Here is a 23,372-nt window from a genome sequence, read left to right as displayed (position 1 = left end):
GCTGTGGAGGGCATGAAGGGATCACTATTTCTCCAAAACAAGTGATGCCACTCTGTACCATCACCTGCCCCACATATAAGCCCTTAAGTAACATTTAGCTTCTAGTTCCTCGTGTATGTGGAGTAGGGTATTTTGGGGAGAGGACAGTTGTCCAACTGAGTACTTCCTGAACGCGTCTCGACACCTCTCCCACATTAATGACTCAAAAGCAAATGTATGCATTTAGATTGCACATGCTGCACCTATTTAAGGTATCCTAGGTCACTGTGTGGTGCTTTTGGGCCTAGTAGATCTGTTAGGGCTCCATTTGCGATCTTGCCTGAGTCCTTCTCTGGTGCATCTGACCCTAATCTTACCTCACCTAGGTTCAGTGGTGGGCTATACCTCAACAACTCTGCAGCAAGCCCAGCTTTCTTGTTTCATTACCTGCCACCAGGTTCAGATTCCAGACTGGTTTTGAATTATGAGCGAAAGCCAGCTTCAGCTCGAAGGTCCACCAGCAAGCTTCTACTTCCCCTCCTGCGGCTGCTGCTGAATGCTTTAGAAACATCATCCCCTTGGTGATTTTGGGCAGGGTTGCATAATCAGATTTTGTCTGCCCTGCTGGTTACTACTTGCTGTTTGGTACTTCAGGTTGTTAAATTTACGCTCTGCTTTTGTGTCCTCCCTCCACATTCCTCCAGTTGTTGATATCCTGATCAGGAAAGTTCTGTCTCTGCTTGCTGATGGTGCAACTGAGGTGGTATTGTAGGTGCAGAGGGGCATAGATTGCTACTTCTATTACTCCCTGGCTCACAAGAAGGATGAGGGGTTGAGGATTAATCTTCAGACCACATCATCCTCGGAAAGGACATATTGAAAATGCTGATTCTTTGATCCTGGTGGCTGGACATAGTCCTTAGATTTGCATAATGTTATGTGTGGATGCTGTAGTCCCACAGGTGTTACCCAGTTTATGGTCCTAATGCAGCATTGCAAATTCACCTTCCTACACTTTGGCCTTACCTCAGCTGGAGCTATTGCATTATATCAGCCTTTTGAAACTGTGTGCCATCCAGCTGGCCCTCTGGGCCCTTCTGTCTTCCATCACTGGCAGGGCTGTCCAGGTCCTGGTGGACCATACAACTGCCATGTGGTAAAGCAACAAGGATAGTGTGAGGTCTCATTCTTTCTGTGTGGAGGCTGTGAGGCTCAGGCTAGTTTGTCATGGGATTTCTCTGATGGTCAATCACCTGGTTGACTTTCTCAACAGCAGGGCAGACACAGTCAACAGGCATCATCATGCCAAACATGAGTTGCATCTTGAGGTAGCACAAAGCTTCTTTACCCTGTGGTGTGTGCCAATGCTAGATATGTTCTATTTCTCCATGAATATAAAATATCCTTTTGCATCTTGGAGGGTCCGCTTCGATGTTCCCAAGGAGGTGCATTCTGTCTTCAGTGGGACTCTGCCTCGTTTATACATTTCCGTTGCTGCTGCTCATCCCAAAGGTTCTGAGGAAGGCCCTGATGTATTGAGCACAGCTTATTCTGGCCGCGCCAATTGGACTTGGCGAATATGGCACTCCAACCTTCCTAACCTGAGCCTACCTTGGTTGACCAGTTCAGGAGAATTACTGTCCCAGCAGCAGGACCGTGTCCTTCCTTTGAACCTCCGCAATCTCTACATCCATGCGTGAAGATTGGACAGAACCAGTTGAGTGGTTTTGATCTAACATCAGATGTAAATGTAGTCCTGGCTGCTCTCTGCCTCTCCAGTGCTGTCTGTGCTGGACTAAATTTGAGGTCTGGTGTCTGGGCCAATAGGTTTATTCTCTTCAAGCCAGATTGTCTGATATCCTTTGGTCAATTTATCTCTGGACTGTCAAGGCTTTTCTGTGGGCACAGTTAAGGGTTTCTTTTGGCCTTTCTTACTTTGCTTGACCAAAACTCCTTATTCAAATCACCTGTTGTGATGTGTTAGGAACATGGTAGCCAGCCTACTTAAATACCCACCTGAACTCAAAAAGTGGCCCCGATTTGTCCTGTGTACACGCTGGAAATGATGGCATCCACAGCCAATGAGAAGGTTTGGAATGGCAACTACCAGCAATGATCAGATATAACCCTCTAGGCCTTTATTTTCGGCCTGGCTCTGATCGATACAACGCAAATGATCACTACTGATACCTTACACTTCAACTTTGTGATTTCTGAGAAGTTTAGCGTTTCTCGAGGGCACTCCCTCAGAAGAGATATTCCAGATTTTTTAGCTCCGCCCTTGAACTTCGGGTGTGCACTCTACAGACATTACCCATTTTCTGGATTAGTGTCCCAGTCAGTCTGAACAATTTTTTCTCAGGAGTTTAATGCAGCAATGCAACCTGAGGAGCAGTTTGAGAATACTGCACTGACAAATGGAGAACAGTAAGAATTAGTAAGCAGAAATGATTCATTGAGAAGTACTGTATCACAGTAAGGAAGAAGCGTATAACTGTTGTTTCTTCTAGAAACTTATGTTATGGTTCTTTCAATTGTATGAGTCGGCAATCATGCAAACGAGCACTAGTCTTGAAGTAAAAAAAAGGACTATTTATCTTTATGCATAGAGTTTTTCATTTAAGGAACAACAAGTTTTGAGAAAACATTTTTTCAATAACAGAGAGGAGCTAGCCAAAAAAGGGTTTCAGGTTAGAAGTATAACTGGTTGAATGAGTAAATTAATGATTGAACTGTTGAAAGAATTTAGACAGTAGTGAAGCTTGTTGTTTTTAATGTTTTTATTTAGGTGCAGTAGAAAACCTATCTATAAGAAGTTTTAGGAAAATATTCTCTGAAGAGTAGTATGAGGGAAAACAATGAAGTGCACCTATTTTTCTCTTCCATTCTCTTTTCCCCTTTACTGGTGTTGATCTTAGGATAGTAATTCATTCCGGCTTCACAACAGTAGGAGGGAATTGGGCTAATGCATCTGCTTCTGTGGAATCTGTGGCACAGGTTATTTTGTTTGACATTCTGTTTTTTTAAAGCCCTTAACGTATGTTTCTGCCTGCGCTTTTTATTAAGTCACTGTGAGAACTTAATTTGGTTCTTACTTTTTTGATATGCACTCCTTATGAGTGCAAGCTGAGTTGTTCCTGGATTTTATTGACACTTAAAAAAACAAAAAGTCTTACTTATGGTGATTTATTTTGTGCTCCACATCAGTGAGAAGCAGGTGCTTGTGCAGCCACAATATCCACTTTATTAGTTTATTCCAACGATGTCCTTCCTTTTGGCACAATCCATCATGCAACCGTTTTTCTCTTAACCGCATCTCTCTAAGGGGGGGGAAAGGCTACATCGTCTGGATCCTAAATGTGCCCGTAGTTTCTAAATTAAGTTGAGGAGCATCTGCTATGTTGGGACGGAAAGGTGTAAATATGGCCGGACCTTCACCTTGGCCAAGGTGTCACGCTAATCTAAGCATGTGCGCGGAACCCTACATCTGTCCCTGACTACATGAGGTCTTGGACTTGTCCGGTGACCTGGATGGGCACACCTGGCAGACCATCATTGCTGATAGTGGACTTGTGTTCCTATCTTGGGTGTAGCACATAGAGTATGGTGAGGAACAACATACCATGGTTAAGTGAAATGAATAATGAGACCATACTTGTTTTATCTGTGTCAATGGGGTTGAGACCTACTGGCCCACTTATGTTAAATTCTGCTTTTATTGGTATGCCCCACCCCTTGTGCCAATATACTTTGTGTGTCAAGCATGTGTAGTGAGTGTAACATATGCATGCTGAGTGTGAGCTAGTGTAATAGAGGGCAGTAAAATCAATCTTTGATACCCCGGACCTGGCCTTGCACAAGATGGTGGGTGGGTGAGGGCTGTGCTTCCAGTTAGTGGAAGTTGAATACCTGCATTGCTGTAGCTGAAGAGAGGGGATCCAGACGCTGACTAAAGATGATGAAGACAGAGCTACCTTTAAAAATATGTTGTGGGCTGCAGCTGCACGATTGTCATAAACACAGCCAAGGTTTCTCCTACCATCGTTCCAGTAAGGACTGCAACCTCCCCAACTGCTGCTGCCCAGCCCCTGGGCTGTACAGGCTTCATCCCAGGCAGGCCCATCGCCACACCAGACAAATAGAACCATGGCTGGACTCGCAGTGACAGAATTCGGAAAATCGACTTTGCAGGGGAAATTAGATCAAGTATTTTAAGCTTTGGGAGCACTTAGTCAACCTTCCAGCAATCTAAAGTCTGGGTGTGTGCTACTAGACTGGGCTTGCACCAGGCTCTAACATTTTAGCAGACTTGCTGGGTCACAGCGGCCTCTGCTGGGAATGCACGAGTGCTGCCCCAGGTACAGTGCAGTGAAAGAGGACTCATCAAGTGTAAACCATCCTCAGGAGGTTTGAGGCCAAATGCAAACTGAGCACATACAAACTGCACCTGAGCCTAATTCATGTCAATTCTGATTTCACAAAGGGGAAGGAACCCAGAGATAGTGGGGACCACCTGTGAAGGAGCAGTAGAGGTAGAGGGGTGGAGTGCCTTCAAGGGATCCCACTTAGTAACACAGGCTGGTGTGATCATTGAATTGTGTAGTATTTAGGGCAAGTATTTACTTTCTTGTAAACATAGCACTGGGCTTGACTGTAAGGTTATTGTGACTGTTGTGTGAGAGCTGAGCTCAAACACCCCCACACTGCCTCCCTGAGAAGCTGTTGACTGCTTGCCCTCACTATCTAGAGAGTCACTGGTAGAAGCGGCTCTAAACCAAGTATTTTCTGAATTTGTCAGTGCAAAGTAAGGAAATGTGGATTGTGCCTTGTATCAAGTTAAGCTATGCCTGGGGCAAGAAATGACAGCATATGGCCTCATTCCACCAGAGCATAAGCCACCACTATGGTCTCGGCAAGGAGGGTTCTGGTGTTGGACATGTCAGAATGCTAAATTGGCATCCATCCACACTATCACCAAAGATGATTGCATCAATTTTCAGGTCCACAGAATGGTCCTTTTTTCCCCTTGGTTCTTCATGTCTTCCTGGTGTAAAAACCACTCCTCAGGCCCACTGCCTTTTTATAGGTACTGCAGTAATAGGAGTTAAAAAGTTGAGGAATATGTAGTTTGAAGTACCCATCAGAAGAAAAAGCTCCTTTGGTAACTCTCTTTATGTTAGATACTGTACCTAACCACAGATTCCTCACTGCTCGCCCACCTCCACGGTCTGTGTAGTGGCCTTCCTGTGATTCAGAAGGTCTCAAGTTAGATGTTGCACACTGGTTATTTCCTTAGTTGGCAGTTATTCCATGTCTGAAGGCACAGAATGTGTAAAAGAAATAACTGTTATCAGCACACAGGGGTGGCGCTTTTATATGACTGTGTATCCCCACATCAGAAGGCCGCAAAAAGGTTCACTGCTTAACCTGATGGTGTGCGAGAGGTCTGTTGGCATTGCTGAATCAAGTCTGGTGATATGGAGAATGTGAGGGATCTGCAGTTAGGTCGAGTATTCACCGAAAAGAGCTTTATCAAAGGTAAGTAACTTGTTCTTTCAATCTTTCGGAGGATTGGAACAAAATTATTCCAGATATGTGGATAATGAATATCTTTTGCTACAACCACACATTGGACTTTATCAAATCTCAAAATCCACTTACAAAATCACAGAAGCACTTAATGCAGAGAATTTTATTTTTGCTTGTAAAATGAGAAATAGAGGAGTGCGCTTATGGACCAGAGGAACAAATGCCCATCCTCAACTTGTCAGCTGAACAAGGTAGCTTTTGAAAAAATCTTGCGTATGGTAATCCTGCGGACCTTCTCTATCTTCTTAGTATACCTGGATTTCACTGACCTCGAGGTCACATTCTTCTTTGTGCTCACTAATCCAAAGAATCAAAGATACGCAAGATTAGTATAGTCAGTCAATAATATTTATTCTGACTGCTCTTTTTGACTTAGAATTTGCTACCATGATCTTCACTGAGTACCTGACTCCATTTGCAACATACCTCAGATCTATCACCATTTTGATGACTGACATCTGAAAACAGAACCCGGAAAAGCATGAGCCACCATGTTCTGACTTAAAACCTTTGACAAGAATTGGGTAAGTCACTGAATTGGGAAAACTCGACTTTGTAGAGGAATTTAGAGATATTTGAATCATTTGGGTGCTTAATCCAGCAATCCAAAGCAGACTCTTCCAAAACAAGCAACCACTAATGAATTGCCCAAGCTAGAACTGTCAGGAAAAAAACTACAATGCCTAGACAGTTCTTTATAGAATCAATGTCCACATGCATTCTCTCACCCTACACTGCTGTCTGCTTATGAGGGTGTTTCAAGAAAATCGGAACAAACAATGGAAGCAAATAGACAGTGATTGGGATGATAGTCACACAGATTCCTGCTTTCAAAAAATCTTAGTCTTGTAGGAGGATGCCTGAAATCTCCCTGCAGTTTTCACGTTCAATTATCCTCTTGATCAGCACATTCTTACTAAAGATGCCTTGTAAGATGGTTGCAGCACACACTTCCAAGAGCTGTTTCCTCCACTACTGGTCCACCAAGGAAAAAACAACTTAATATTGTTTATCGGAAATAGAGCCATTCCATTGGACCTCCAGACATATTGTTTTTTTTTTTTTTTTTTGTAATTTTTTTTTGAAAACCTTTATTTATCGCAACCACAGTACACAGCGTCTGCCTACAACCACTGCGGGCCGGCCGCCATGACAATATACAATCTTCCAAGGTACCTCGTGCTAAATTAGATGACAAAAATAACGACACTACAATGGACTGGCGAGGGACCAAAGGAAAAGGATAAAGAGGTTTCATTTTCTAATTTTGACGAATCGCCCTAAGGTCAGGTCGGGTAGCTGGGTGGGCGAACCACAGAAAGGGATAACCAGAAATGAACCATCATTATAAAAATACTGACGTGAATCATTACAGTAAGGATACACAAGCGCAGAAATACATGTCGCCCCAATTAGCGCCCGCCCAGTCAGTATATCACCTCAGGAGTTACATTCTAAGTTGTCCACGGTATAATAGGATATTAGAGGGATCATTGTATAGCAGCAATAAAAGGATACGATGACACATAATAAGTACATTATTACATGGGAGAATTCGTGGGAGAAAAAGCGCCCTCAAACAATCGCATTGGAGGGAAGTAAGAGCAAAAGATGTAATTATTCAGTGGCTATGCATTCAAATCAATATCTTGGTCGGAGATACAATAAACCATATAATAAGACATAGTCGCAAAGCGCAAAAATCGCCCCGGAAAGAACCAAACCCAACCCCCCATCTGACCCAAGATAGACAAGAAGGAAAAAAGAAGTAAGAGATAGAAAGAGAAGAAAGGGCCATAGGAACAGAGAAAGGGAAAGAAAAAATAAAGACCCCACCCCCCCACCCTGCACGTTGAAGAGACTACGGCCCTCCCTCCCCACTAACGTGCCTGTCGCCCCAAGTGACCCACAGAAGGGAAACTCCCAAGAAAGAAGAAAAAGGAGGGGAGGAGCCCACAAAGTACTAAGTCTCCCGGACACCCCAGCCATATCACATCTACTACCCTATACATAATAAGAGGAATAGCAATACAGCACTGAATAAAGTAGGGAGAGACCACATGTATCACAACAGGACGCACTGAGTAGGTGGCCCGTCCCGAGTCCCCACCCGCCAATCAAACCCAGTCCGTCACTTCCCCACACGTATATCAGCGAAAGCAGTGAGCTACGAGCGTCATATAGACCATATAGAGACACATTTGTACACTTTATAGGAACGCTTCAGTCCGAGATATCGTTAGCCAGGAATGCATAATCTACCAAGTGCAGTCCGCTAACCCTGGCCAGACCGTTCATGTCTCCCCCGCCGGAGCCCTCGTGGGGCAACCTCCACTAGGAGAACAAAGGAACAAGATGGCCGCTCCTGGCAGGGAGCTGTTGTTACAAGACAAAATGGATGGGTCCATTCCCGACCAGATCCATAAAAGTCCCGAAGTGGTGCCAACCGGTGTAGCGAAGTGAGAAAAGTCTGAAGAAAGGCCAGCAGAGCGTAAGCAATCAAAGCAACCAGATTCTGCGCCTGCGGCGCTATTCCCAGCGGTAGTAAAGTCAAGGCAGAGTTTACGAGTTCCGAAAGAGATGGATACAGTGTAACGCTGATGGAAAAAGCAGGCATTAGAACGCGTGCGCCAGCACTGTCAAGGCGCCAAGGTATAGGGCACTCGTGAGGTAACATTGTAGCCCGGTCTAGGCTCAGTACCGGCAGAGCATCCCGGCGAGGAAATAAGACCAATGGTGTAAAATCCACCCCGGGCGTGACGGCATCAATTCTCTTGCCCAGCGACAGAAAGCCTTCACGCATGTCCGCCCGCAGGTTGTATAGTGCACCGAGGATAGAGTTGTAAGTGAGAGCGGCCGGGGGATTCATCTTCTCCACGAGCTCAGGCACGGCTCCAAAGTCAGTATAGTGCCCGGGGCCCCACAGAACAGTCCAGTGCGTATCCAAAGCGGTGCTGGTAGTCAGCGCAGCCGGTCCAGCCGTCTTAGCAGCCTCATTGGGGGAATAGCGCATAGCAACAGGGACTCAGGTCGCCGTCCCAGAGCAGATCTTCAAGCAGTGGGCGATCAGTGATATAGCTCACGTGGATCAAGCCGGAGCGGTAGCAGGCTTATGGGGAGGCTACGGTGTTCGGATGTCCGCCATTACAGGGGTAGCGCCGCGCACCTCACCTGTAGATCTCAAAAGGAGCGGCCTCCGCGAGGACTCCCGGCCGGCTTGCACACAGTTAACGGGGTGAGGGTAGGCGCATACATTAGCAAACAGAAGCGCCAGTCAGAACGCCAGGTTCGCTCTGCATCCGCAACCCCTCGTAGCTCCGGCGGCCGCCATATCTGCATCCCATCCTGGGTCTCGGTCACGGGGGTAGGGACGGACTCCGCCAAGCACTCAGTAATATCTCGGGATCCAGGCAGGCAGGGACATCGGGGGAAGCACCAGTCAGTGCCGCGCTCGCTTGCCGTCCTCTCGCTAGCACACAGAGGCAGGATAGAGTTCAGGATATCGTCGCGAGGGACGAAGGACCGAGGAGCCGAGGGACTACACGTCCGCTCCCGTCGCCATCTTGGCTCCTCCCTAAGGTAAGTCCCAGACATATTGTTAATCGGAAATCGAGCCATTCCATTGGATCTCCAGACATACCTTCTGTGTTTTAAGGCTGCACAGTGAAAAATCAAGATAGATAGCATTCCTTTGATGCTTTAAATCCAAAAACAAGAACATCATGGCGTATCACAGATTAACAGCGGAAGCACAGCTCTACTGGCACTGGTCCATCAGCAATTTAATTTCAGTAATGAAAAGAGTGTCTGTCAGGAATGGCGAATAACCTTACAAATGTATTTAGTAGAACCAAACTTCTGCCACAATTGGAAGGTGGATAGCCAACTGAAGGCTGGTTTGTGAAGTGGGGCAACCCAGCAGTTACTGGCAATATGAGGTGTAAGGAGAGATTGTTTTGCATTTCATTGTCCATGCCATATACCGATCTCTTAGCTAACAGCTTTTCCCTGTTTTCGTTACTTTTCAAATGCCTTGCCAAGAGTAAGGCATGCTGATGGTCAAGTCTTTGGTGAGCCAAGATAGAACTGGTGCACCGACCTACACCTTCTCTATATACAAGTCCCATTTGGACTTCTGTCACACGTGTCACTTTAAATGATGGAGAAAGGGAAAGTTGTGAAACCAACTCTCTTCATTTGACAGCGTGCTTCTCAGCACGGAGAGGTCAACCTGGAAAGGCTAGTTAATACAGTGTTTTCTGGTGAAGTTCTCTTGTGGGCTTCATAAGACCAGCTACATGGAGAAGCTTCTTTAGCTTCACAATGTTCTACTGCCCTGACGTGAAGACAAGAGAGGAATCTAGAGAAAGGCTGCCAGTGCTTCGGAACATGTTCAGTTAAGGTGCACCTCTTCCAACCTCACTGGTCTGATTCAAGCATGGGAATCTATGAACGATCCAATGTTCAACAAGTTATTGACTTGTACAAACAAATGTTCTTTATAAGTGCCTTTAACAGATCACACACACAATCCTACCTCTTCCTTATAATGCTCTTTTTTTATGCTATATGCACATTAATGCTTTAGAATTTGACCTGTCACTACCTCTAGGGAGAAAGTAGTGCCTGTACTCCTTGTTGGCTGGCAATTCCACATTAACATAAAGGTGAATATGCTACTAATTTGGCACTGTCTCCTATTTAAAATTCATGCATGTTCCTACTATGTTATGCTACAGAGCACTCTACAAGGGTTTAGATTCATGCTTTGAATCCTTGAAAAATTGCAGTAAAATGTAGGTAAGTTTATATTTCCTCAAAACCTTTTGGTAATTGCGGACTGTCTTTTATTCAAGTGAATTCCCTTCTTTCTTTTGCTTCTTCACTCCTTTACTTCTTTCTCTCCCGACCTGCCATTTCCAATTTCTTTAGTATTTGTGACAGTTTGTTCCTTGACCCAATTCCCTTGCACTTTTCGCATGTCATGCTTTCACATTCACCTTGTTTTTTCACTTTTTCAGTGTAAAAAGGCATGCACTTGTATTTATTTCCACAGGCATGCACTTGTATTTATTGCCACAATGCTTTCTTTTACAGGTATTAATACTTTGATCAATATTATGGCACGACTGGGACAAGAAGATCCATCCCCTTCCAAGTAAATGATTTAACATTTCTTCCTCTCATATCTTTGCTTATTTGGGAAGCCCTTAAGTTGCTCATTTGATTTTTAATCCCAATAATTTTATAAACATATTCAATCACTGACAGATTCTCAGTATGCAGGAGCTTAAATACCATTTACAAATGTGAGGTAAAGGCCATTTTGTCTTTCACCCCCAGGATCATCAATCACTGACAATACCTAATTTCTTGAGTTTGAGATAAACGTTTATTGCATATACACAGAAAAAAATCATAAAAATAATAAAAATACCTAACACTACGTGGTCCTCTGATCAAGTTTTGCAACAGTCACCCAAAGACAATCCTCCCCAGTAAATATCAATGACCTTGTCATCACCATACAAGCAGAACATGAAATTACTTTTTTCCTTCTTGAAGAGAAGTAAACAAGACTTGATACAATCTTTGACACATACAATTAGTTGCAATAAAAGCCTAAGCAGCACCTCCTCTCTACTTAAGGAATCGCACGTCCATCAAGAAACCATGCGTAAGAGAATCATCCGAATTTCCTAGTAATCTAAGGCTCCTGTCACTGTCCTGCAGCATTTCCAGCACTGTTTAACTCAACAAAAATGTTATTTTGTCCTAACTCTCCTAGTCATTTCATAATCTCTCCAGTTGCAATGATCAACTGCACTATCACACACATTTACCTTTTCTTGCTGGAGAAACAGGTAACCAGTCCTCCAGTACTGACTACTCTGAGCCATCTGTCACTCAGCTGTTCTCTCATTTCCTCCTGCTCCAACTAATCCCAACAAACAACCCAACACTCATCTAAATTTCAATCAAATCCATCCCTTTGTCCATGTACAGGTTTTTATATCCCACAGCTTAGCATAGCTGTATGTCCCAATACTTCTATTCATAGACCCTAAGTTTAAGTCGTACAACTTTTTACTCCAGTTTAACACTATAAGGCTCCCGCCTATTTAGCTTTCTGATTGCTGTACTTTCACCTTCCATCCTCTGCACCTTCATTAATCACTATTGATATACACCCAGCACTGCCCCCTTGAAAAACACTCAACTCTTCGCAGTAATTTATCAGGGGGCAGCTGCTGTCTTTAAGACTCTCATATTAACAACCAGCATACAGCCTCACCAACAATTTGTTAATTGATTCCTGTCCACTAATACATTTATCGGACTAACCTATAACAATCCATGCCACAATGTCTGATTGGCCTTTCTGTAAGACGTTGTCGTACCCCTTTATGTGAAACCAGTTTATCCTGTCTCGCTAGCATTACTCCCTTTACACACTGCCCATTTCCTACATGTAAAGCTCTTCTCCTGCCTAATTCTGCATTGCAACTCATCCTTGCTTGCACCCTCTTTAATCACCCTTTTTGTGACCCTAAGAGCACCATCTTGCACATATGACATTGATTCTACAATACCCTCACACCACTTAGCTGCTAATCATGGCAAGCAATCAGTCGTGGCATTAGATTTTCCCACCAGTTAAATCACACACTGAGCACAACTTATACTTCTACCATTTTAAACTCTGGTGTGCAATTCTAAGTTGCTTATAACTGTGTCCTGAGTGACACGGCATTCAATCGGATTGTGATCTGTTTTTTCAAGTGAACATCTTCGGGAACAATGCATACCCATAGAACGACTAGTGGTGGCCTTCTGAACTAGGATCCTCACCCACACCAACAGACTGTACTCGCAACTTTGGCATCATCCTGGACACTAAGCTTACCGTGGAAAACCAGATCAAGACACTTTCTTCTACCTGCTTTCTCACTCTTCGCAAGCTCTGCAAGATCTTCAAATTTCTCCCCGTCGGCACCAGACGATCCGTCACCCAAGCCCTTGTCACCAACTGGCTGGACTACGACAACACACTCTATGCAAGGATCACCTCGCACCTCCTGTAGACTACTACATACTTTACTGAATTCAGTGGCCAAACTCATCCTCGACTTCCCCAAGCAAACCCACCTCCGAAAGCTCCATTGGCTCCCCATTCGGAAGAGATGTCACTTCAAGATGCTGATCCACGTCTACAAAGCCCTACACAACCAAGGAGCAGCATACATCAACCACTGCCTGAACTTCCACCAACCTGGCAGACACCTGTGCTTTCTCTCCCTTTTCCTTTACCCCACCCATCACATCGGTTGAAGGAAAAGCAGAGGGCACTCCTTCTCCTACCTTGCCGCCAAGTCCTGGAACAACATACCCCTTCACCTTCGGACCTCATCCTATCTGTTGGATTTCAGGAAAGGATTCAAGGCTTGGCTGTTCAACTGAGCCATACCTCTGCAGCAGGACTCTCAGTGCCTGGATACCCATACGGGTGATTGGCCACGCTTTGGAAGTCTGGTTTGATTGATTGGACACAGTGGACCATAATGCCTGAAATGCTGTGCATTGCATATTGATAAACAGCTCTTCTTCTTTTATTATGTTCCTTATTTCTGTTTGGGCATACACACAATGCTTAATTATCCTGAACTTTTGAGGAAACCCTGCACCAAAACCATAACATTTTCAATGGACAGCTGTAACACTTTGTTTCTTAATATTGAAGGGCCTCAAATAGAAGCCTTTAATATGCCTTCTGCTGTTCATCTCTCCACTCGAACACTAATCCAGTCTTTAAAAACCACCAAAGTGCATCAATCCATTCAGAATTGCGTGCACGTATAACATTAACATTCTTACGCAACCCAACAATGACGTTATTTATTTTTTGTCCTTGGGATGCTAAGCAACCCCAGTGGCTTGAACCAGAGAACACTTTGGTTTCATTCAGTCTCCAAAACATTATATCACAAATAGTCCACCTGTTTGAACTATTTACATTTTTCTTTAAGTGCAAACACTTTACTTGTCACCTAATCACACAGTTCTTCCAACATTTCAGCTTTTTATCTCTCATCATGTGTAAAAATGTAATCTGATCGAAGACAAGTGGTGCATAGCTCATTTTTAAAATGAAGAGCGCAAATCATAAGGCATTGTTATGAACTGAAAACTGATGCACTAACCTTGTGCGCAGCTCCAAAGGGAACAATGTGTTTTCCATCTTTGACAATCACCACCATTGACAGCATACAGAGTCATATGAGGTCGAAGTGGTAAAAGCTGGGAAAGAGGAATGGGAGAAAAGAGAAAACAGATACAGGCCTCCACCACTCTGCATCATCACTTCATTATTCAAGCTGTTCTGCAGGATGTAGTAGATCTGTACAAGACATAGAGATATTTTTAGTAACTTGTCATTAAGGGTTCTAAGCCTACCTGTAACAGTGACTGGATATACCTTAGTAATATATCTGTGTAGCCAACTATCTGTATTATGATGTGAAGTTGGTAATTCCTGAAAACTAAACATACAAGGAATTAGTATCTCTCATAAATTTGTATATTAGCACTTCGCCTTACGTTTTGAATAGCCACCTCAAACTCTCTTGTGGAAGATGATAGCCTCAGCTTGACCTGTGTTAAACTGCAAAGTAACCAACAAAGTTAACATCCAGTTGCTCCCCTACTTTAGCTGTTTAAACTTGAATGCATTGTGCATGATATTCATATATACATATTCAGCATAGTCCAATGTAAGGAACCCTCCTGCTCCGTAATGCATCAACCCCAGTATTAAGAGTTCAGATAAATGTTCAAGAAAATAGTTCAAAGTTTACTTCCATCAACAAAACAACTATTCAGAATATCTCTTTACTCCCATTCTCCATCCAAACACATTAGGCAGCAGTAGATCTTAGAAAGAAAAACCCAAGCTCCATGTAGCAAGGTCCTGGCTGCAGCAACATTGTATCACGACTGTCTAGCAAAGGACACCGTGAACCACAGAATCACTGGGACCTGGGTACTGAATGGTATGCACTAAAGTGGTCCCAATGTATTGAAATATTTGCACAAACAAGGGGAAAAAACAAATCAGGAAAGTATTCAACAGTTTCATAGAAATTAAGGCGAAAGAGTAATCGATTTACAACCAATGTTATTTAATCTCATTGGTGGAAGGTTATTCATATAAATATGAATTCTCTGGAAAACAGTATCACGGAGTAAAAAAATCACATGAATGGTGTCCAGAGGGGAAAGAGTGGGAAGTGTAAGGTAGTTTGGTGATGGGGAGGAAGGTTTGGTGGTGGTGACCTCATATCACAAACAATTCAGGTATAAAATTATTTACCGGATAGCCAAAGCCTAAACATCATATACACATTGCCATATAACACATAAAGTCAGTTGTTTAATCAATGTTTACCGGTTGTTGGCAGGTATTCTAACGTCGACGTTTCGACCCCTTATCGGTAGGTGTCTTGAACCTTACCAGTGGGGTCTTTATCAGGACTAGAGTGACGTGAAAGGGACGGGGGGCACCTGAGGAAAAAGGACGGGGTATCAGTACCGAATTAAGAAGGAAGAATTAAAAAGATGTCCCAGTGAACTGGGCAGAATTCATTAATATTACCATAAGTGCTGCGGCGGGGAGGGGATAACTCTCGCAGTCCAAACGTTGAGAGAAAAAGGGGCTCCAAGTCTCTCCAAGGTACAGTATAAAAGGTAGAAGTGAGGCGTCACCTGTATAAGAACGGTGACCATTTAGCCAAGTCACAGTTTAAGTAGATCTCTTGTAAGTGACGCCGCTTTTCCACTCGATTGCCACCTACGGATTGAATCTCGTTTAATTAACAGCGCTTTCACTCTCGCAGGCACTTGGATTTTAGTAGAGATACCCAACACGGTGTCTCATGCACCCGCCTGCTCACTTTGTCTTCTAGGTATTCCTGCCATTTTGTTCACGCCAAATACACGCAACTATTGCTACTTCCTGAATACCAACCGGGAGTATTGCTTGAACAGGTCTTTTCTAGCTGGTTTTTATTGATGCTCCCCCTTAGATTGATTGCGCTCGTTTTCCTGGCTTCATTCCAGATTGTACGACTATTCCATTGATTCCTCAAGATTTACGTGTCCAATTGAGAAGGACCCCTGTACCTAGAATACCCTAGTGCACTCTCTTGTCGCACATTCAGTAGGTGCATCTTGCTCCCTTTTGAATATGCAGATTCATTTCTGCTGTGTGCCATTTACGTTGGCTAAATGGTCACCTTTCTTATACAGGTGGCGCCTCACAACTACCATTTGTGCTCTCCAAGGTACATTTGTACTGTACCTTGGAGAGCCTTGGAGCCCCTTTTTCTCTCAACGTTTGGACTGTGAGAGTTATCCCCTCCCCGCCGCAGCACTTATGGTAATATTAATTAATTCTGCCCAGTTCACTGGGACATCTTTTTAATTCTTCCTTCTTAATTCGGTACTGATACCCAGTCCTTTTTCCTCAGGTGCCCCGTCCCTTTCACGTCACTCTAGTCCTGATGAAGACCCCACTACTAAGGTTCAAGACACCTACGGATAAGGGGTCGAAACGTCGACTTTAGAATACCTGCCAACAACCGTTCAACAGTGATTAAACTACTGTGGCTCTTTATGTGTTATATGGCAATGTGTATATGATGTTTAGACTTTGCTATCCGGTATATAATGATTTTATACCTGAATTGTTTTTGATAAGATGTCACCACCACCAAACCTTCCTCCCCATCACTGACTACCTTACACTTCCCACTCCCTACCCTCTGGGCACCATTCATGTGATTTTGTACTCTGTGATACTGTTTTCCCGTGAATTCATATTTATGTGAATAACTTTCCCCCAATGTGATTAAATACCTGGTTGTAAATCGATTACTCTTTCGCCTTAATTTCTATGAAACTGTTGAATACTTTCCTGATTTGTTTTTCCCTTGTTTGTGCAAATATTTCAATACATTGGGACCACTTTAGTGCATACTAATTTAAGAGCTGGCAAGTGAAATATGGCACGCCTGAGGCTTATGGAGATCCATTTGATTCTAAAGCTCTGGTTCAGGCGTGGCTGTTATACTCTTGTCTAAACCCTCCTCAGCACAATTAGTTGATCAGCGCCTGCTGAATGCTTTTTAAAAAAAACTTTTTTATTGTTATTGCAAGAGAAAGTTTATACACAAGCATTACAGATATATAATAAAAATAACTATAAATCGTTTCGCCTTAATTATAACAGAGGAAAACAATACATAATTAAAAAATTAAGAATAAAAGAATGAGTAGACATAGGGCCTGCTGAATGCACAGCTAAAAGAAGTCTTCCCACTGACAGTCAGTTTATTTCTCACTTTTAGACCTTTGTGTGATGATGGCAGAGAGCCTCAGATATGATTATCACTGGTGTTCAGATCGTCCCTTTGGTATTACTGAGAGCATGCAAGACCCAGCTGTAGCCATCTTCATATTGAACCTAGTTTGCATGAGCAATCAGCCATATCCTAAGCTGTAGAGCTAGCTTAATCAACCATTTGTGTTGGTCCGAGGATGACCTATTCTCTTATTTTGCATTTAATTTGTACATATATTATCCTAATGTTGTATAATTCAGCCTATTAATTCCAGCCTTGAAATATGCCCCCCCCTTCTCTAGTTGCAATCAAAGACCATAAGATTGCAAAGTTTTATTCCAACAATCAAGTCAAGAATCATTCACATCAAATGTGTTCCCTGGTACTGGTGTATGGATGGGGACATGCTATCTCCTAGCCTTTTGGTAGTTTGTCTTGGGTCCTCAAGCACCAAGGTGTATTGCCTCAGCCAGCATTGGTATGTTCCTTGCAAACAAATGTGAATCCTCTCTCCTGTCTGCCATGTGAAGCAATTTAGAAATAGCACTTGAAAATGCCAATGAAAATAAACATGTCCGTTTGTCTCTTGGATAGCAGTGACTGCCATTCTTTCAGTAACTCCTTGCTTTTAATCTGAGGTAATTGTAGCAAAAGTCACAACATCTGCTATATGTCGCATACATTTGGAGATCCTTTTAGGTGAAATTATTCTCACAGATTTTCTCTCCCTGTCTTCCTCATCTCGCTCTGACTCTTTCACTTTCTCCTTCCTTGCCGGCTTACCCAGTCCTAGCCAGGGAGGTATTACCTTTTTCATAATATTTACCTCTTAACCCTTGCCTACAATAGATGATGTTCCTGACCATTTTCCAGAGGAGCTAATGCGTGGGCATTTGAGGTTCTCAAAGGTTTTGAGAAACACTCTGCTAGGAGGCAGTATAAGATGACGTAGTACAGGTTGTCTTTCAGCTTTGTCTAGAGCAGGGCCTACAAAATGTTTAAAAAGTCCCATAAAGATGTTTTTCTTGACCAAGCATAATTGTGAAACACCACTTCAATGGGCTCCTGCATTTGTTTTTTTTTCCCACTTAATTAGCCTCATTCAGAGGGAGAGATCAATTATGATTCCGTTTTGGTTTGTATGTCAGATCAAATTAGGCCTTTGGTGTACTTAAACTGGTGACGTGGAAGATAGTTTTTATTGTGATCATTAACTTTCTCTAAACGAATAAGCAGTTGCAGACTCTTAACTATTTCCAGCCTTTCCTGGCCTACTTAGTCTGTGGTTGATTGGTTGAGACACATTTTGCCTAAGACCTTCTCAGATTTTCTTATCAACTTAGGAGATCTTATTTACTTCCTTCTTGCCTAACCACATCTCTGATGCTAGTTGAGCATTACAAGAGATTGGTATCTGCAGGTCTGTCCGATTGTACGTGGACCGGTCCAAGGCCATTTACCAGTTGGCAGACAGGCTGCTTCTTATCTTGAATGAGACCCTCCAGAGAAGCAACCTTCCAAGACGTAAACTGCTCAGTTGGCGGTGTTTTGCAACATAGAGAAATAAATCAAGGCGAGTTTCCCAGAGAATATCCATACTCCGACTGTTTGGACTAAGGCATCATCTAAAGATTTTAAACGCCCATTTTCACGCTTGTATATTGCCTACAAGTAAGCAGCGTAGGCTTCTGCTTGTGCGTTTTGTAAGTAGTGGTCCAGAGTGGTTGGCACAGAGGCAGGCAGTTGAGCCAAACCTTCCGGAATATCATGTTTGGTTGAATTTATTATAGATAGGCTTTCTTCCTTGATTAGCTTTCTCTTGCTTTAAAATCTTCCCATTATTTTGAAGAAAGACTTACTAGGATAACAAGAAGCACTAGGTAATCATTATAGTGATTCTTGCGCTGGCAGTCTGTAGCCCTAACCCAGCTCTTCAGGCTAGATATTTACCCAATGTCTCTGTTTATGGATAAGATCATTGAGAATAGTGGAAGGTTGTGGTGGAGGAGATTGCAGGCAGAGATGGATCTGAAACTACCAGGTGAGAAAACGAGTTGCTCTCGCACTGTTGAATTATTTAATTTGTTTACAATCCAAAGAATGTTCCTTTGTGCAGTCTTCTAGCTAGGACCTCCCATGAGTCTGAATGATGGCGGACTGAGGACTAGTTTGCAAGATTAACTACAGTGAGTAAAGATTCTTTGGTGAAGAATGGTGCCTTGGTGCTACAAAACAAGACAACTTTTGTATTTGTTCTTGTTGTCTTGTCTGTGTGATTGAGGTGCACACCTGTGCCCTCTGCCAGCAAACTTTGGCACCAGAAATACATTTAGCTTATCTCGTGAGGATTATCATTCTTGTATACAGACTGGGTACTAAAACATTTATCAGTGTTTTAATTTGTGCTTTTTGGTTCATTATATTTTGTTGCTTTGTTATGATTCTCTATCATTTGCCTCTTTGCTTCTTCAGGATTAGCCACAATGAACGTTTGGAGCTTTTAGGAGACGCCGTTGTTGAATTTTTAACAACGTAAGTTTTGTATTGCCTTATATTGAAATTGATTTTTAAAGTTTTTCTATGACGATATTATCAGAAAAATTCAACCCACTGTGTGCAATTGGGCATTTTATAGAATATGCATAGAAATGGGCACTTGTCTCCAGTGGTGCCTTCAGGTTTGTTGAATCAGCCATGAAAAACTGCTTCTAAATAGCTATAGGCTAGCAATGTGGGTATGTGCTCTCCTTTACATTTTTGTCTGACTCTAGTCACTGAATGTTTAATGGTTCTTGAGTGGGGTGTGTTCCATGTAAATGGGAACCTACTGTTTGATTACTGCTACCCAACGTCCCATAAATATGTATGAAGTGCTGCTATAGAACCCTCCAATTATTATATTGGGCTAGTCATTAGATAATTGCCGCCTTCACTGTGGGTCCATCTTTACATCTAAATATATTGGACCTGATTTGCAAAGAAAGGTCACAAAAAAGGGTGACTTTTGTTCCCTTTGATTTAGTCAATCTATTGGAGCAAATGCTCATCTTTATTATAAAGCTTAAAGAATTAAAGCGGTACTCCTAGAAAACTTACATTCAAACTTCTACAGGACTACTCAAATTTATAATGTTTATTCATAGAAAGTGTATACCTGATTGCAAGTCCACATTTGGAAATGTAATTCAAGTATACTTTTAATGTTTTTATTTTTCTCCACTGAAATATTTTTTTTCCAGAGCAGCATGCATTTCTCAGGTCAATTACAGGTTTTCATTGTGTCAGTTGACCAGTAACCACTTTGTTTCGAACACCCCAATATGTCCCCTAAATTTTGAGTAATGTTGACCCTCTACTTATTAGATCTCATTGTGATAAAATGCAGTGTCCTCACTTTTTTTGTTCCTCATTTCAGCGTCCATTTGTACTACTTGTTTCCGGGCCTTGAAGAAGGTGGTCTAGCAACCTATCGCACTGCTATTGTCCAGAACCAACATCTTGCAATGTTGGCTGAGGTACAGATTAATTAATGTAAATATTTGTTTCAATAACATGTTCTTTTTTTTAGTCCACATGTCCAGTTTGCCCGGCTCTTGTACTCCCCTATCTCATGGATCACAGCATAAAACAGCCTCCTGTTTGTTGCGTCCAGCCGCTGTTTCCATTGGTGTCGGAAAAAACATAATTCCGTGTTATGCTAGCAATAGTGCTTTCCCAAACAGCCAGCTCCTACCAGATACCCGAAGAAGCGAGTTCTACACCTGCCTCCAGTTTGGTTTTGCTCTGTTTTTCTACAGCATTTGGTCATTCATTGATTCAAGGTCTGTGAATCTTCATTGGTAGTCTCGGAATCCGGTGCATACAGACCTCAGTAGCTCACAAACAAATACAAAAAAGTAGTCTGTCTCCATTATTTGTTTTTCTAGTTGCAACCGCAGAGTGGACTAGGCTTAACTGCCCCTTTTTCAAGGTACCTTGAGTGAGGGAGAATTCAGCTCTTTATCTAATTCTGATTTTCCAAACCTGTTCTTTGAGGCTGGTATAGTTCAGTAGTATTTACTTTGACTCTGTCCACCAATTGGCGGTCACTTGCTACAAGTTATGAGGTGCTGACAGGTTGCTGGGCTTTTTTTCTAGTATGTTTAAAAAAAAAATTAGGAAAGGCTTCTGTTAATTGTGAATGGTCTGTAAACTCTTCATTGTGGCTCACTTGATTTACATTTCTGTTTTTTAACACCATTTCATTGTGCTTTCTATTATATAAACGCAATAAATCTATACCAGAGTCGAACGTTCTTTACACATATTCTGTGTCACTAAACTGTGAGTGTGAGATAATCATTCTACTATTTTTTTATAGCTGTGGCAACATCTGACAATGTAGTTGTAAGCAGAGGTAAATTTGGCATGAGGCACCAAGCCCTCATACAACCTTATATACAAACTTGGTCTTCAAATTCACTCAAAGTGCACAGTACATGATTTTTTTGTTGCCACATACTCTTATATGGCTGCCATTGTTTTAGTGCACATAAGGGCTGGCCCAACCTCTAAATTCTTTTAGGCTTGTTAGGACATTTACAACTCTTACACCACTTTTTTTGGTTGTCATACACCAGTCAATGTTGAAGCGCCATTGGGAAAGCCATTGTAATACAAGACTCGCATGTCATTTTGTGTTTTTTTAGTTGACCACCTTTATGCCCTGATAATCGATCAGTCCCTGTTATTTGGTCATGTCTGCTGCCTTCCAGGCTCCCTGAATCCAGGTGGTGCTGTTTAAGTTTATATTTATCCCAGTAGTTTCCTCCAATTCTCACCTATGGCCAAACATATTTTGCTAGCTGTGCACAAGTTCAGTGTGTGGAGTACAGCACCCTTGAGCCTGCAGCCCTCAATCATAAACCATCTGTTACCCGTATATATCTGTACAGTAGTTCCCTTGTTCGGTATGTTCTGTGCAGGACTTTTAGCTGTACTAGCATAAAACTGAATTTTATCGATATTTGTTTGGGATATCTATGGGCTTCTCACCCAAGTGATGCCCTCAATCACATGCAAGTACATTTCCATCTACTTTTTAGGCTTGCTAAGACGTTGTGTGTATTCGTCAGAAAGATGTACAAGTCCAGGGTACTGCTTTTCTAAACATGGGTGATAATAGTCTTATTTCTAATAGTCAATTCTCAGTTGTTCCATTATCTGCATCAATGCCTGCCACCAATATATGTTTGAGTTGTAATTATCTAAAAGTTTGCTTAGTGTTCAATTTGTATAATCCTCTAACACGCTTATGAGCCTCAGTCTGGTGGCAACCAAAGAGAACGGTGTTTAAGGGGGTCTGACTGTGCTCAGCCTGTGAGAAAGTGGCTCTATGTATACTGGTCTAGAATGAAGTACAGCGTGTATAGAGTCCACCAACCCCAGAGGTTTAACAGAGGTTAAAGTCAGAACTGATCTTACTCTCCAAAGTCGTAGCTTGGTTGAGCAGTAAGGCAGTACCAGAGGACAGTGTAAAGAATTTGTTGTACACACTCAGTCAGCAAAAGGTTTCACACACTCAAGGACTGAACTCCATGCCAATTGTTTTTATATCCACAGATCTAGTTGTTTTATTTTTAGAACCAACAGTTATAAAAATATACTTTTCTAGTTATGAGTACTCTCATGTAATTACTTTGCAAAGGAGCAATACAGTTTGTGCACACATTTAATACAGTATTGGTAGTAAGCAACACAATCCTAAAACACACTATAGCATTGAGCTCAATGGGTTTTCCACATGTAGGTACAGTTGATTACTACACAGATTACTTTAGTAGTTCCAGAACTAGATCCTAGATTCAGTCCTGGGGTCTAAGCTGAAACCAGTTTAGCAAAAACGTTTTAGTTACTCTAGTGAATTTTCATGAATATAAAGCTGTTTTAAAAGTTCACACTTAAAAACTTTTAAATGGAAATCTGCCAATGTTATTCAATGGGAGAAAATTCAGGTTGCAGGTAAAGTATGATCGCGTTACTTTTGTAATCCAGCACTGGTCTCCTAGGGTCATCGCTGGGGTCTTAACTCAAAACAGGTAGGTAATTACGTTTCAGTATTTTGTGTGATTTTTAAAGAATATTTCAAGTTTTTAAAAGTAGACACTTAGAAGAAATTTCATAGAAAAGCAGACAATGGGTTCCTATGGAGAAAATACAGATTACTAGTAAAACAAGTAGGGATTACTTTTGCGGTTCAGTACTGGGCTGAAAAGTACAGTACTGGCTTCTCCCTTGATCACAGGTGAGTACTTCGGAATACGGACTGTGGGTGATTTTATATGAATGTTTTCAGTTTTCAAAAGTTCACACTTAGACAATTTTCGAGTCAAAATTGGTCAATGTTATCCAATGTAGTAGTACAAA

General features: G+C 42.3%; 1 protein-coding gene across 2 annotated transcripts in view; it reads left to right on the top strand.

Annotated features, from left to right (window-relative positions):
* Nucleotides 1-23,372, top strand: part of DROSHA (drosha ribonuclease III) — a 692,102-nt gene that overhangs the window by 493,757 nt on the left and 174,973 nt on the right. For both annotated transcript variants that reach the window (XM_086965123.1, XM_086965122.1), the window contains exons 19-21: nt 10,666-10,726; nt 19,440-19,499; nt 20,383-20,482. In XM_086965123.1, the coding sequence (XP_086821249.1) occupies nt 10,666-10,726; nt 19,440-19,499; nt 20,383-20,482 (221 nt within the window). The remainder of the gene's footprint in view (nt 1-10,665; nt 10,727-19,439; nt 19,500-20,382; nt 20,483-23,372) is intronic.

This window comes from Lissotriton vulgaris, chromosome 4_1 (assembly GCF_964263255.1).
Source record: "Lissotriton vulgaris chromosome 4_1, aLisVul1.2, whole genome shotgun sequence".
In the NCBI taxonomy this organism is placed as follows: Eukaryota; Metazoa; Chordata; class Amphibia; order Caudata; family Salamandridae; genus Lissotriton; species Lissotriton vulgaris.
The sequence above is the reverse complement of the archived record's forward strand: the minus strand, read 5'-3'. Positions and strand labels throughout refer to the sequence as shown.